The sequence below is a fragment of the Barbatula barbatula genome (genome assembly GCF_947034865.1).
Source record: "Barbatula barbatula genome assembly, chromosome: 14".
NCBI classification, from domain to species: Eukaryota; Metazoa; Chordata; class Actinopteri; order Cypriniformes; family Nemacheilidae; genus Barbatula; species Barbatula barbatula.
In genome coordinates this window covers 21,643,306-21,657,236 of record NC_136777.1, presented here as the reverse complement: position 1 = coordinate 21,657,236, position 13,931 = coordinate 21,643,306, and the positions used below count along the sequence as shown (strand labels likewise).

Below are 13,931 nucleotides of genomic sequence, written 5' to 3'. Positions count from 1 at the left end.
CGAATGCAGATAGAACCTTATATTTCCAAGGCAATGATATGTCTGATAAAATCTAAAAAGAAATGATAGTGAGGACCTTTGAAGACTTTGCAGAATGACCACAAACACATAAAGAGTGAACGGGAGGAGAGAAGATATATCTAGAGAACAAGAGTGAACCTGGCCCAAGAGCTCATCAGCTCTTTGCAACGACACTTACACACATCCAGATGGCTGCTGTGTGATTGGGTGGAAACGGGAAGCAGCTGTGGCCAACTCAGCGCCCCCCACAACTCGCTGGGACCTAACCGTGGAGAGAGTGCATTTGCATGAGAGGGATAATCTGGCAAGCACCCCCACCAGACTCAATCCCAAATCTCACTTCTGTTTTCCTTTTCGATTTATGACAGCGCTGCACAAATAAACTCCACCCAGTCAGAGAAACTGAAAGATTATCAGTGTTCGTCATCATGTCTACAAAGGTAATGCCTTCTCCTTGTGTCAATTAGAAAAATCTGCTGCTTTGGCAATGTGTGACATGTTATGTTAAAGGCACAGTATGTAACTTTTGTCTCCAGAGGTAGCAAAACAACAACAAATGTGTAGCTTGATGATGCTGGGAAGGAGTGTGGAATGATGGGTGTTGTAGTGTTCACCTCCATTGCTAATTGAATCCGACAAAACTCACAAATAACGTTCATTAATGACAACATTTTATTACCATTATAACCTAAACCAACAAAGGGACATGATAAAAACACCAGAGTGGTGTACTAGAGGGTTACAACTACTATGTGTTCTCACGTGACTAACTATTTTGCCATGAGGTGTGTTTTACTGCATGCGGTGATGAACATAATCGTCCTACGACAAAGTATCGCGAGAGTGAATTGATAGTACAGATTTCGAATCGCTCTTGGGATACGCAGATGCTCAAGAAGTCAAACACACGTATGATTTCCACAACAGTAAATATGGAAACGTGAGAATAACGTGGACATGACATCAACATTATCCTCACGTTTCTATATTTACTGTTGTACTGTTTTTATCAAGTTTATAACGGTAATACAATTTTATTTTGAGGCGTTCAAAAGGGGAGTAACACAGATTTAAATGATTACTTTCTATGGTTTGGAAAGCTACAGTTATTGTTTAGATAAAAAGCATTTGTATAGGTCGCTTTGTTTAAAATAAATCTGCTAAATCAATTTAAATGGACTATTGGAACCATTTGAGATATTCCAAGGACACAAGTAAATAAAATATACTCACAGTAAAAAGTTCCACTAATATATATTCCCAAATCTGTCTGCAACATAAAATTGCAGATTACTTAAATTCATTTTTAACCAGACATTTCCTGCAAAATTTTTAAGAAACTTTTCAAAACAACTCAATTTATAAATCATTATTATAAGCTTACTGTTGTGAATCGAGTTAACTTATGAAGACAGTTTTCAACACCAATTCCTAATGCACTTGCTTAATAATTGTGTTTTGTTTATTTTTAACCAATAAAGCTAAGGATTGCAACTTTTATATTATGAATATTCCATAAAATAGGATACACAAAAATGGTGCTATATAGCACTAAAGTGGTTCTTGACTCGTAATCATAGGGGAACCACTTTTAGTTCTATATAGAACCATATCTTTAAAGGTGCTTTACAACACCTTTGTCAAATGGTGACGTGTAGAACCATATAGGTGCCATATAATTTATATTTCTTCAATAAAGATGGTGACACCAACAGTGGTTCTTTGGCTCGTAAAGAACCTTTAAAGGGGCTTAAGAGGGTATTTGTATGGCAGTGGTGCTATATAGCACCTAAACCACCCCAAAGAACCACTGAAGAACCGCAGAAGAATAGGTTTAACAGGTTCTTTATACAAAGCTGTCAGCAATTTTGTGGAAATCCTACTTGGTATTAAAGCATTCAAATGCGTTGTATGTAAGCAATAATGTAAGGTCATCATTAATGTACATTTCATTACTTACAGCAAAATGTCCGATCATTAGAATTAAGTATCAAGAATTAGGAAAAATACAAATTATATTGGCTTGGCCATCGACCCCCCCGGTTAAAAATTGGTTTCCTATAGCATCGGGCCTCTAAAAATCCATATGGGTCAGATAAGACTCAAAAGTTTTATTTTATCGATACGCTGATGAAACAATATATAGGCAGCAAGACCATAATTTAAGATTTAAATGAAGTGGGTGGACCCATTAGAAGATACAGTGGTAAGCAAGTCTTGCCTAGTTCCAGAGGAATTCTACACGCCTGTCCTCCAGCTGCGGGCAACCCCTGCTGTTCTGACAGACTTCCATCAGTCCTCAGGGATGGACTCACTACTAGCACTGCTGGCTAATTTTACAAAGTTTCAACACTCCGGCCAACCACACAAACCTAAAATATTCATTAACCCGCTTGACAAAAAGATGAAAAATAAATGACACCCTTTTTTCATGGGCTTCCAGTTTTTCTAAGAGTGTATCATGAAAATTACATGACTGATTCATTTCATGTCAGCGCAATCTATAATCGGCACCTCTGCTGCAGATGAAAACAACTCAAGAGTTTAGATGTGAATTAGACTTTGAAATCCCACTCACCCTCTGAAGTGTATTAACAGTTCAGCCTGACTTCTTGTAAGAAAGGTTTTCCGCTGCAAAGAAGAAGCAAATAAATCAATCAGTCATCTCTCTTTCAATTTTTCTAGACAGCAGTCATCAGGTTTCACATCCTACAGACCTTGTCTTTTACTGTAGCATATCAGTTATACTTTGACAATGGAAATAGCCTTAAAATGACTTGAATGTATTAGTCCCCACCCCATTCAAGAGTGTGAGCTCATTATAGGTACATAGTCGTCTCATTTGACATGTGAGCAGCGATGGCTTGTGTTGGAGAAGCAGAGCTTAAACTCCAGTTTCATGGAGAAATAACCTGGTTATGATTTAAAATGATGAGCTTGCACATGGATTTTCTTGAAGCATATTAAAAACACTGTATAGACATGTAAACAACATTGATTTGATTTTCACCACAGGGGGAAAATGAAACAAATGAAGTGAAAGAACTGAAAACCACCTGAAAGTGTAACAAAAAATCCAGGCAGGAATCACAGAAGTGGGTTTAAACAAAACAATCCATTTAAACTGCAGCATTTTAACATTGAGGGGAAAAGTGATTGATATTTTGTAGCCCGACCAAAACCCATTCATATTAAAAATCAGATTGCTTTGTGATTTGGCCTGGGTGACTTCCCTCAGCACTGGACCAGCAACTTTTATTCCACGTGCCATCTGTGGCCACACAATTCAATCTCCACAATGCTCCCTCCATCCATTAACAATACTCTTATATACTTTCACAGTTGTTATCTTCTTATTGTCTAAAATACAAAATAACTTTTATGAGATTCATGGCTTATGTCTGAGCGAGAAGCCCCCGCATACAACAGAACTCTTCAGAAATGTCATTTCTGCTGGTTTCGACTACCGTTCTGCACTGACATTAAACTAAAACACTTTAATTTTCAAATTTTTGGTTTGCGCTTAAATGAACAAAAAAGTATGGCTCTTAAAAGTGATCGTTCACCCAAAAATAAAACATCTGTCATCCTTAATTTTCAAACTTTATGACTTTCATTCTTCTGCAGAACACAAAAGAAGATCTTTTGAAGAATGTTGTTAAATGGCACTCATTGGTTTTGTGTCCAAATAGCAGAAGTGAATGGGTGCCAGTGCTGTTCGATTACAAACTTCCTTTAGAATATTTTCTTTTGTGTTTTGTAGAAGAAAGTCACACAGGTTTAAAATGAGAAGAGGTTGAGTAAATGTAGCAGGACTTTTTAAATCCTATCTTCGAGACTCCTAGGTACAAAGCCATTCCCCTCCTTTGCCCGACGTGGTCCGAGACCGCATTGCCTTAGTGACAGGAAGAGCACTGCAAGAGTTGATCTGTGGGTAACTCTTATCATAAGACCAGAATGCCTGCAGTGTTGCCCAACTTCCCCTCCAAATCCATTCACCAAGACACAACACAATGGGAAAGCTGGCCCTAAGGTGTTTAAAGCTTTGTCTCTACAGGACCGAGAGCAGGTAAACACGGACAACCGTTAAATGTTTTCTGTGAACGCAGAAGGTGGGGCTGGTTGAACATTTTACTAGCTGACAGTTCTCCTTTGGAAAGTGCTTTCAGAAGGAGATAATAGGAGTCCATGTTCCTTTTTAGTGCTAACTTGGCACATTTCCTCTATATTACAGGGAAAACGGTTACAGCTCTACTTTGTGATGAAACTGTTTTCAGGAACACAGAACTGCAGTATGTTCATTTTGAGACAACAAATATTCAGTTTTGAGTCGTGTACATCAAATTTATTAATATATTGTACATATCTGAAACAAAACAGCAACATTTGTGATATAGTGTCGTATTAACTATCTGTTTTCAGCTCTCTGAAAATGTATTTTTAATATTATGTGATATTAATAAATATCAAAGTCAATCCACATCTGAGGACATTTGTTCAGCGACCACAGCCAAAAGTCTTGTTCCACTCTTCATAGAGCTCAAGGTCTTTGGAAGAGACGCTGGGCCGTACAGTGTTAAGAGCCTCCTGAAAGTCACAGTACAGTATAGGCCTCACTTGTTCAGCTGTGATGGTCGCGATGTCACTTAGACAAATGCTTCTGATGGGACCAAGCGCTGCCTCACGACACAGCTGTGTCATATCGGCTCCTGAAAACCCTTCTGTGCCCAGCACCACTTTCTCGATCTCATCCGCTCCAAGATGGCTTTTCTCACGGGACATAAGGTTGGTCACTATCTGCCGGCGAGCCTCAGCCTCTGGGAGAGGGATGTAGAGACGCTTGGCCAAGCGTCGTCTGGCCGCTTCGTCAATCTCCTGTGGGCGGTTGGTGGCTCCGACCACAAGGATACGATCTTCTGCTGAGGTGGCGGCACCATCTAACTGCACAAGAAATTCGGTTTTAATCCGACGGGACGAGTCGTGTTCTCCGTCTGTACGCTGAGAAAGAAGGGAATCAATTTCATCGATGAAGATAACCGCCGGCTGGTGACAACGAGCGATGGCAAAGAGCGCCCGCACCATTTTTTCTCCCTCCCCGACCCACTTTGAAGTTAGGGACGAAGCGCTTATGCTAAAAAAAGTGGCTCCGGATTGGCAGGCTATGCATTTGCCTATGAGGGTTTTACCTGTACCCGGTGGCCCGAATAGAAGGATGCCCTTAGGTGGCCCTCGGAGACCGGTGAAGATATCAGGCCTCAGCATGGGCCAAACTACTATTTCTTTAATTGTGGCTTTGGCGAACTCAAGTCCGGCAATTTCATCCCAAATCACCGGGGGACCATGGTCCATAATCTCACTCATGATGAGCTCTATAATCTTGGGCTCAAAGTTTTTCAGTCGCTCATCAATAGGTTGCATGTCTTGTGGCGTATTGTCTTTCGAGGTAGTCTCCTCGTCCTGTTTCGGCATGGGAGACACAAATTTGGAGCAGGCCCCACGAGACCGATTTGCCCCTAGGGATTTTTTGGTGATTGTAGCAACATTAACAGTTGACGCTCGCTGGCCCTGATGAGAATTCTTTTTATGCTGGTCGACAATCAGCTGTTCTCGAGCCGTTCTAAAGTTAGTGCTGACACCCTCCTCTCCACTCCGTCCCCCGCCTCGCGGTTCCTGCTCTGCTTGTGATGGGAATGAGCTTCTGTTGCTTTCAGTTCCTGAGCCGTAGAAGTTCTTCCTCTTGGAGGGGTTTGTAGAGGAAAAGAACACAGGCTGATTTTGCACATTAGTCCCGCTTGTGTAACTCGCATTAGATTGGGGAAGAGAACTAGCATTGCCTGAATTAAAATCATTATGGCTGAAGATTGGGGTAGGATTCTGAGCCAGAAGTGGACGAGCTTCACATCCCCTGGTACTCTCAGCAGCGTTGTTAAATGGCTTACAAACCCCCATTCCCATATCAGCTCTGTGTGGCAGTACGGCAGGCCTGTGAGTGTCTTGCTTAGCAGAAGAAGAATTCTCCCCACCTCTGCTGACCACACCACCGACAGTGATGTTAACATCCGCTAGATCTACAGGGAGCGTGCCATCCTCCGACCCGGCCCGCATCATCATCTGCACGCACGGCAGGTTGAACACATTCTCAACCGTCAGGGACGACTCCCATTTGTCGCTATGGTTCTTTTGATTGCGGGCCAGATGCAGGGCACTCTCTGCATAGTTGTTGAGCCCTGTGCGTGGGTCATCGGAGTCCAGGACTGAGGCGTAGCGCTCAGAATAGGTCCTCAGCAGGCTGGCAGCTCCGGCCGAAGAGAGCTCTGCATTCGCCCATGCATACTGAATGGAGAGGATGTGTGCCCGATAAGCATCGGCCGTCTGTTCAGGTGTAAAGGAGCCAGACAAAATGTCAAAGGACCTCCTCTGCCACTCGCCCAGGTGTGCGCTGCTCATGCCTGAAGAAGTGCGCACATAATCTATATTACTAATAATGTAGAACAACAAAACAATAACATGGACTCTTTTGTAGTGCAGTGTATGACACATTTTAATATCATATTGACATTTTTCATCATAATTATATAAAATGACGCAACAATGTAAAGATTTCAAGACTTTTAAGATTATATTTGGCATTAAACTAATTTAAAACCATGTAATTAGATTACATTTTATATCCTTTCTTTTTTTAGACTTTATTAAAATAAAGTAATTTCAATACAGATTTGATGATCGTTTGGTTTGTTTACATTGCTCAAATAAGAACTTGTGCAAATTATTTTAGATTTAAATAATAAAAAAGATCACAGGTATTGATATAATGGTAAACAAAAAGAAGTCATTCCAGTGTTTTGCCTTTACTCACATTTTAAAACGAATATAAGGAAAAAAATCCGAGACAGGTGTTTAATTTGTGCAAAGGTAAGGGAAAATGTTTTGAAGAAATATATTTCTTATTATATTGCCCACCCCATATTAAACAAGTATATAAATTACATCTTAAGAAAGCAATGAAAGGCTTTATTCAGTTTAGATCAACATTACAAAAAATACACATATGAGGATAAACTCTCTGCTCTGTTAACTTTTTTTATTAAGTTTTGACTGATACTGTACTAACAGATAACTTCATGTATACTTCACTCAAAATGTAAGGAGACAAAACCCATATTACACCAAGTTTACCCTTCAATTCTTTAAAAAATATATTAAAAGAAACTTTAAGACACGATGCTTTTTACTGTCTATCACTATCAGGGGCATAACAAAACTTCCAAAATAACTGTCATAGTAGGCAAATAACTATGGGACTTCAAGAGCTCAATAAACGACCTACAGTCAGAATTAAAAGTGTAACACAGACCAAAACTAACCGTGAACCTCAAACAGCAAAAAACACTTTTGACTTCATTTTACTTTGGGTGAGCAAAACAGCAACCTACCTCTGGATAAAATATATTTCTTGTGTAAATACGGCAATGTGTAGAAGTAGTTATAAATCTACAACAACGCTGTGAGACAAAACAACCTTTACTGAACCTCCCGCCTCCTATATGACGCTTCCGTCCGGCTGCTGCGGCAGTTTCCGGCTTCCGGTGCGCAGTAATCAGATCGCGAGCGCCATCTGCTGGCGCAAACCGTCATGTACAATTGTTTAAACGTATGCGTTTTGTGTGCGTGTGTGTGCGTGTGTGTGTGTGTGTGTGTGTGTGTGTGTGTGTGTGTGTGTGTGTGTGTGTGTGTGTGTGTGTGTGTGTGTGCGTGCGTGCGTGCGTGCGTGCGTGCGTGCGTGCGTGCGTGCGTGCGTGCGTGCGTGCGTCATAGATATAGTGTTTCCTAAACATACAAAGACAATTCTTATAAATATGACAACATACTTATGATTCCATTTGAATGTTTGGTAAAAATATTGGAGCAAATTGTTTCACGCTTCCAAAAACCGTCGTATTTGGTTGCTTGCGCCTTCTCTCAAAAAGAACTACAATACCCCTAAGCCTGTGCGCGGCGACCCGCTATGAGCCCGAGTCACTCCCAGCGGTACGTCACATCATGACAGCGTGCTGTGATAAAGAGGCTTCAACTGGGGATTTAAACTGCCGTCTAGACGAGTCACAGAAAGCGGAGATTTACGTGCGCAGCTGGACTTCATATCTATTATTTTGAAGTCTATTTGATGTGTGTGCGCAGTCACGGAAACAGGAGAAGCTAGCAGAGAGTGTTAGCTGCGTGAATCGAGAAGCCGAATCGTCCTCTCTCCGGTTCCTCGGGTGAAGCGGTCTCAAGGAGTCACGCCGACACACCCTAATCTCCAAGATCCTGCTATCGGCCACACGAATGTGAATACAGATGCCCACAGCTGCTTTTCCTTTAGGATTTCGCTTTCGGGCTGCTTCCGATTTCTGTCTGTCATATGAATAACTTCATATAAAATAACTAAGTAGCATCATAGAAGTCATGCATGTCCAGTTACGGTCCACCCTGTTGGAGGATAGATAACGTTAGCCCGTTAGCTAGTGTCTGATCTATCGTAACTTCTCTAAGCTTTTGGCGTCGGACTGTTACAGAGGAATATGAGTTCACCGACGTACACGTTTGTTTTGCGAGATGACAACAGTACTGTTTATGCCGAGGTCGCAAAGATCCTCACCGCGACTGGAAAATGGAAACGACTGAAGAAGGACAATCCTCGATTTAATTTAATGTTGGGGGAGAGAAATCGACTGCCGTTTGGACGACTGGGTAAAAGATTTCAAGATAAACGTGTATTGTTAACAGTGAACTGTATGTCCTTCACAAATTGAAGTTATTTTAGTGCATAATAAACCTTTGTCTACATCATCTGCAGTAGGCCTATATCTTTCTCTTTAAATATGTCAAAAACGCTTATTTTTTAATGGAATGCATGTGTATTCTGTCATCATTTACTCACCCTCTTGTCAAACCTGTATGGCTGATGTTGTGAACAGCCCTCTATTCACTTGCATGAGTTACAGTAGAAGTGAATGGGGGACTGTGCTGTTCTGTTATCATAATATCTTATTTCGTGTTCTGCAGAAGAAAGTCAACGTTGAAATGATGAGACTGCGAGTAAATGATGACAGCATTTTTATTTTCAAGGGGAACTACTTCTTTAAATTGTTTAAAATAATCTAGATTTAGATGATTTAGAAGTACAACGTGTGCCATCACATGACAGCTGGTCAAGTATCTGTGCTCTTTACAGGTCATGAACCAGGACTGATGCAGCTGGTGAATTATTACAGGGGAGCTGATAAACTGTGCCGCAAAGCATCACTGGTCAAGTATGTTGCTACCTTATCTGGTCCTGGCTTTACGTTAATTGATTTTGTTTTATTTGTACTCTAACCGTGTTCTTCTTTAATGTGTAGGATTATCAAAACCAGTCCGGAGTTGAAGGACTCTTGTAGCTGGTTCCCTGAATCTTACATCATATACCCAACCAACCTCAACACCCCAGTAGCTCCAGCCACCAATGGCATCAGTCACATGAAGAGCAACCCTAAAACAGATGAGCGAGAGGTCTTCTTAGCCTCGTATCAGTCGAGAAAAGAGAGCGGTGAGGGAACGGTGTGGATCGCCAAATCATCGGCAGGTGCTAAAGGTATGAATCAAATTTAGAAAATGGATAAAATAGTCATTTTGGTATTCAGTAAAGTTCTTCTTGTTGTTTAGGTGCTGGCATTTTGATATCTCATGATGCAAACCAGTTGCTGGAGTTCATTGATAATCAAGGTCAAGTGCATGTCATTCAGAAGTATCTAGAAAAACCACTGCTGTTGGAACCAGGACCTCGGAAATTTGATATAAGGTAAGAAGAGCCGTAGCCGTTTAAACTTTCCGGTGCTGAATCTTTTGATGCAGTTAGGAAAGCATGTAATAAGAATATTCGATCTTAATCAAGTCACAAGTAAATCCATATTCTTTCCGGCTCTCTTGTAGAAGTTGGGTGCTTGTAGACCATCAGTATAATATCTACTTGTATCGTGAGGGTGTGTTACGGACGTCTTCTGACCCGTACAACAGCTCGGATCTTCAGGATCTGACCAGTCACCTGACCAATCACTGCATCCAGAAAGAGCATTCTCAAAACTACGGCCACTACGAAGAGGGCAACGAGATGTTCTTCGATGAGTTCAGACAGTACCTCTTGAGCACACACAATGTTTCCATGGAAACGTCCATTTTACCTCAGATCAAGCATATCATCAGGTGCACCCTCGCCTCCGATGTTTTTCTATTAAATTCACCACGAAGAAAGAAAATGTTGCGTTGCGTAAATCTGACTGCTTGTAATCTGTGCCTGCAAATGAGTGACATTCATTCGGAAACTCTAACACAAGCTCCAACGAACTGAAATGCCCACAAAGTTTTCCACATCCTTTGCTAATTAAATGTCTGTCCGTTCAATTTCGTTTTCAGAAAACAATTGGGTTACGACAGATAACAAAATATGACAAAAACAAGTCTCTGCCTTAATTTGTTTTTCATTCTAGAAAGCTTATTCACATGGATATAACATGGGAGGAATTGCTCGCACCGAGCTAGATATCTAATTATATGAATCCAGCGACCTTTCATTTGTAATTACTTCAATAATACTTTAAAAGGAAATTTGGCATTTCAAATCTGTTTGGACCACTTGCAAGAGAACCGCAGTTTTGATTTCATAGCCTCATAAAGCGTCATTTAACCAGATGAAAATTCATATTAGCTGTTGTTCCGTAGTTCATATCAAAGATCATATCAAAGAACTCACTGATGTGTTGGCAGGTATTGCTGCGCTTCATGTACCTGTGGGGTTCTTCTAACGTCTGTATCTTGTCCCAACAGGAGCTGTCTCGCATGCATTGAGCAAGCCATCACAACTAAACATCTTCCCTACCAGAGCTTTCAGCTCTTCGGCTTTGACTTCATGCTGGACGAGAGTTTTAAAGTCTGGCTAATCGAGATCAATGGAGCGCCTGCCTGTGCACAGTCAGTACTGATGTCTTATTCGTTGAATGTGCTTTGTTGCATTTCAATCTCAATGTTGTGAAAAAACTAAAATCAGAACTAATGGCCTTAGGTTTGTTTTTGATTAGTCTATTTTTGCTGTTTAATTTATTTTAAGAAAACCAACTTGGCTTTTAGCAAGCGTTGGCCTTTTCTCTTCATAAACCGTAACTGTATAACACTGTATTATACAGTAATGACATAGCTGTTATTCTCTCCTGTAGGAAACTCTACTCCGAGTTGTGTCAGGGCATTGTTGATGTGGCCATCTCTACAGTGTTCTCTCTGACTGCTGATGCCCTCTCATGCTCTCCTCCGTTCTCCACTTCTCCATCTCTCACCTCCAGTAACTGCTCCTCACCTAAAATCAGAGCACCCCATTACTTCGGCCCATTCATCAAACTATAGCCATCACAGGATGCTCCTGACGCCATGTGATGTCCACCCACCCAAAGTCCCTCCCCCCCGAAAACGACATCAGCCAGTGTGTCTCTCCATGAGGGTTATTGGTGTACACCTGGTCTCACGGATGAATGAAGGCGAAGCGGTGTAATTCCTCTGGCACTTTTGTAACAGTCAGCCATGTCTACTTGCTTCCATATATCATCTATAATACAAACCCATAGTCCATATATGAATAAAAAGCACTTGAAAGATTCAAGAGAATCCTACACATACCTGGTATGTCTGCTCCCGTAGAAAGGGTGATTCCCTTCCATAGCCAATTGTGAACACTTATCTTGCAAATGAAGCTATGAATGTTTGGAGATTCAAAATGTGACTCAAAAGAAATGGATGGCAAGCACGCATTTGAATGAGGAGGTAGAACCAAAGAGGAGCCTTGAGCCCTCATGCTTCAGATCTCTGTTGTGTCAACAAGACTCCTCAGGACTTTTCCAGGCACCTTGATGTAACCATGGATGGACTTACATTTTATTCCTGAGACTTTAGTGCCTTACAAACTGAATTCACAGACGCACATCCTCGACACAAGCTCATCTTGCTCAGCTATCCCTTGATATTTCTGATGTGTGTGTGTGTGGCCACAATGTGCATTGAATGGTTTTATCGTTACAAATGGATATATATCATTTACAGTACATAGTTACGATGTCCACAAGAAGTATTTGTTGAAATAGTAGATTCGTGTTGTGTTTTACACTGTTGTCTTCAGAAACCAGATGTGTATATTAGGTTTGTCTTTAAACGTCCATTGGTTCTATTTCATACAATCACATTTTACATCTGTATGGAGCATTGGGAAAGCATCAGCTGTTATTCTACGGGGCGGTTTCCCAGACAAGGATAAGCTTAAACACAGGACTAGGCCTTAGTTAAATTAGGATAATTAAGTTGTTTTAAAAAACATACTTTACACAAAAAACAATACTATCATCTTGAGACAAAACAATAGCAGTGATATATTAAGATATTTCAGTGCAAGTTGTTTTTCGATTAAGGCATCTCTCACATTTAAGTTAGTCTTAAACTTAAGCCATGTCTGGGAGACCGCCCCATATGTTTAGGTTAATGAAAGCAGGTGACATCAGATAGCCTGTATTCCTCCACCAGTTTTAATCTTTTGTTGTCCGAATGAGTAAATGCATTTAGGTGTTGCATGTCAAAGCATGTTGAATGCTGCATTCTTTATACATTATACATAGTATAATAGATTCGTCCAAGATAACAATTTACACTCCTATAAAAGAAAAATGCTTTTGATTGTATGCTAAGATGAATACATAATTTCAGGCAATGTTTTGTTTCCGAACTGTTGAAATCTGTCATATTTTACATTCCAAAATGAAGGAAAAAATACAATGTTTTTGTAGCGCAGAATATGACAATGACCGATATTTTGGTTGATGTATGTAAAGGGCAATGTGTCTAAGGCAGCATTCACAAAAAGACTCTTAGCGTTTCTGATAACTTCACACCTTGTAAAGGAGGTTTCTGATGTCAGATGTTACTTTGTCTCCAGTCCGGTTATTAGCAGCAGCTTCTAAGGAGTTAACCTGTACGTGTTTTTGAGGCATGTGAGCAGATGTCACAATGCAGCAGTGAATCATCAGTATTAACAGTGTCTTATCTGCAGAAAAGGAAGGATTTATGTTTGAGGTTAAAAAGTATTATATCTATTTGAAGTGATATATCTGTAACGGCTCTTTGCATTGACTTTGCCGTACAGTTCGAGTTTGCTATATTTAACAATACGCTGGCAAGAGTTTGAATGTAGCCCGAATGAAGAAAAACATCTCCATCTAACCAAAGATCAGTGTGATTATTGTAATGAACATAACTGATATGTTTGAGTTGTGGAATGCTGTAGTTTTCTCCTGTATGCCTGAAGAAAACAATGCAATGTTGTATTTCTTAGATTTGCTTGTATTTTTACTGTTGTTCAGACCATATAGAACACTATTCTGATTTAGCAAAAGTGTTTGTCATTCAAATCAGCATCCATTATGTGCAATAAATTACTTTCCTAAATACCAAACATTGTCATTACTACAAAAGTATGAACATCAATGGTAAACATATTGATATGCTATAACTGTAATGCATCCGTTGTTTACTTAATGCATATTAGTATTTTCACTTAAAGTAAATAATTCACTGAAAATGTTTACTTAAACACTTCAGCAATTTAATATGTATCTAAACTACATAAAGAATCGAATATTTAAATGACATCTCTATCTAAACTACACAGAAATTCTAAACTACATCTGGGTAGTTGACAGATGAATATGCAAATTCGTCCTATGGAGTGACAGCAAATATCTGAAAAAACTAACAATGAAGAGAATGACAAATATTAATCATATAAAACAATGTAATATTACCAAATTGTTTTCTACACCATAGGACACATTTGTAAACGTATAGTATAATGTAATGCA

The 13,931-nt window shown here is 40.1% G+C and overlaps 2 protein-coding genes across 2 annotated transcripts; one reads left to right on the top strand and one right to left on the bottom strand.

Moving 5' to 3' along the window:
- Positions 1-4,348: 4,348 nt before the first annotated feature.
- Positions 4,349-7,592, bottom strand: fignl1 (fidgetin-like 1). The gene is made up of 2 exons (XM_079472489.1): positions 7,458-7,592; positions 4,349-6,470 (listed from the first exon to the last, which is right to left on the bottom strand). Exon 2 carries the CDS (start codon positions 6,466-6,468, stop codon positions 4,519-4,521), a length of 1,950 nt encoding a protein of 649 aa, XP_079328615.1. The 5' UTR covers positions 6,469-6,470; positions 7,458-7,592; the 3' UTR covers positions 4,349-4,518.
- Positions 7,593-8,012: 420 nt separating this feature from the next.
- ttl (tubulin tyrosine ligase) lies at positions 8,013-13,522 on the top strand. The gene is made up of 7 exons (XM_079473286.1): positions 8,013-8,754; positions 9,239-9,317; positions 9,405-9,637; positions 9,709-9,844; positions 9,976-10,245; positions 10,867-11,010; positions 11,253-13,522. The coding sequence occupies exons 1-7, from the start codon at positions 8,586-8,588 to the stop codon at positions 11,434-11,436; spliced, it is 1,215 nt and encodes a 404-aa protein (XP_079329412.1). The 5' UTR covers positions 8,013-8,585; the 3' UTR covers positions 11,437-13,522.
- Positions 13,523-13,931: the final 409 nt, after the last annotated feature.

Excerpts from the sequence above, each read along its gene's own strand:
- fignl1 (XM_079472489.1), bottom strand. The coding sequence starts at position 6,468 with ATGAGCAGCGCACACCTGGGCGAGTGGCAGAGGAGGTCCTTTGACATT.
- ttl (XM_079473286.1), top strand. The coding sequence starts at position 8,586 with ATGAGTTCACCGACGTACACGTTTGTTTTGCGAGATGACAACAGTACT. Across the intron at positions 9,638-9,708 it reads ATCATCGGCAGGTGCTAAAG|GTGCTGGCATTTTGATATCT; the intron begins GTATGAATCAAA and ends CTTGTTGTTTAG. Across the intron at positions 9,845-9,975 it reads CCTCGGAAATTTGATATAAG|AAGTTGGGTGCTTGTAGACC; the intron begins GTAAGAAGAGCC and ends GCTCTCTTGTAG.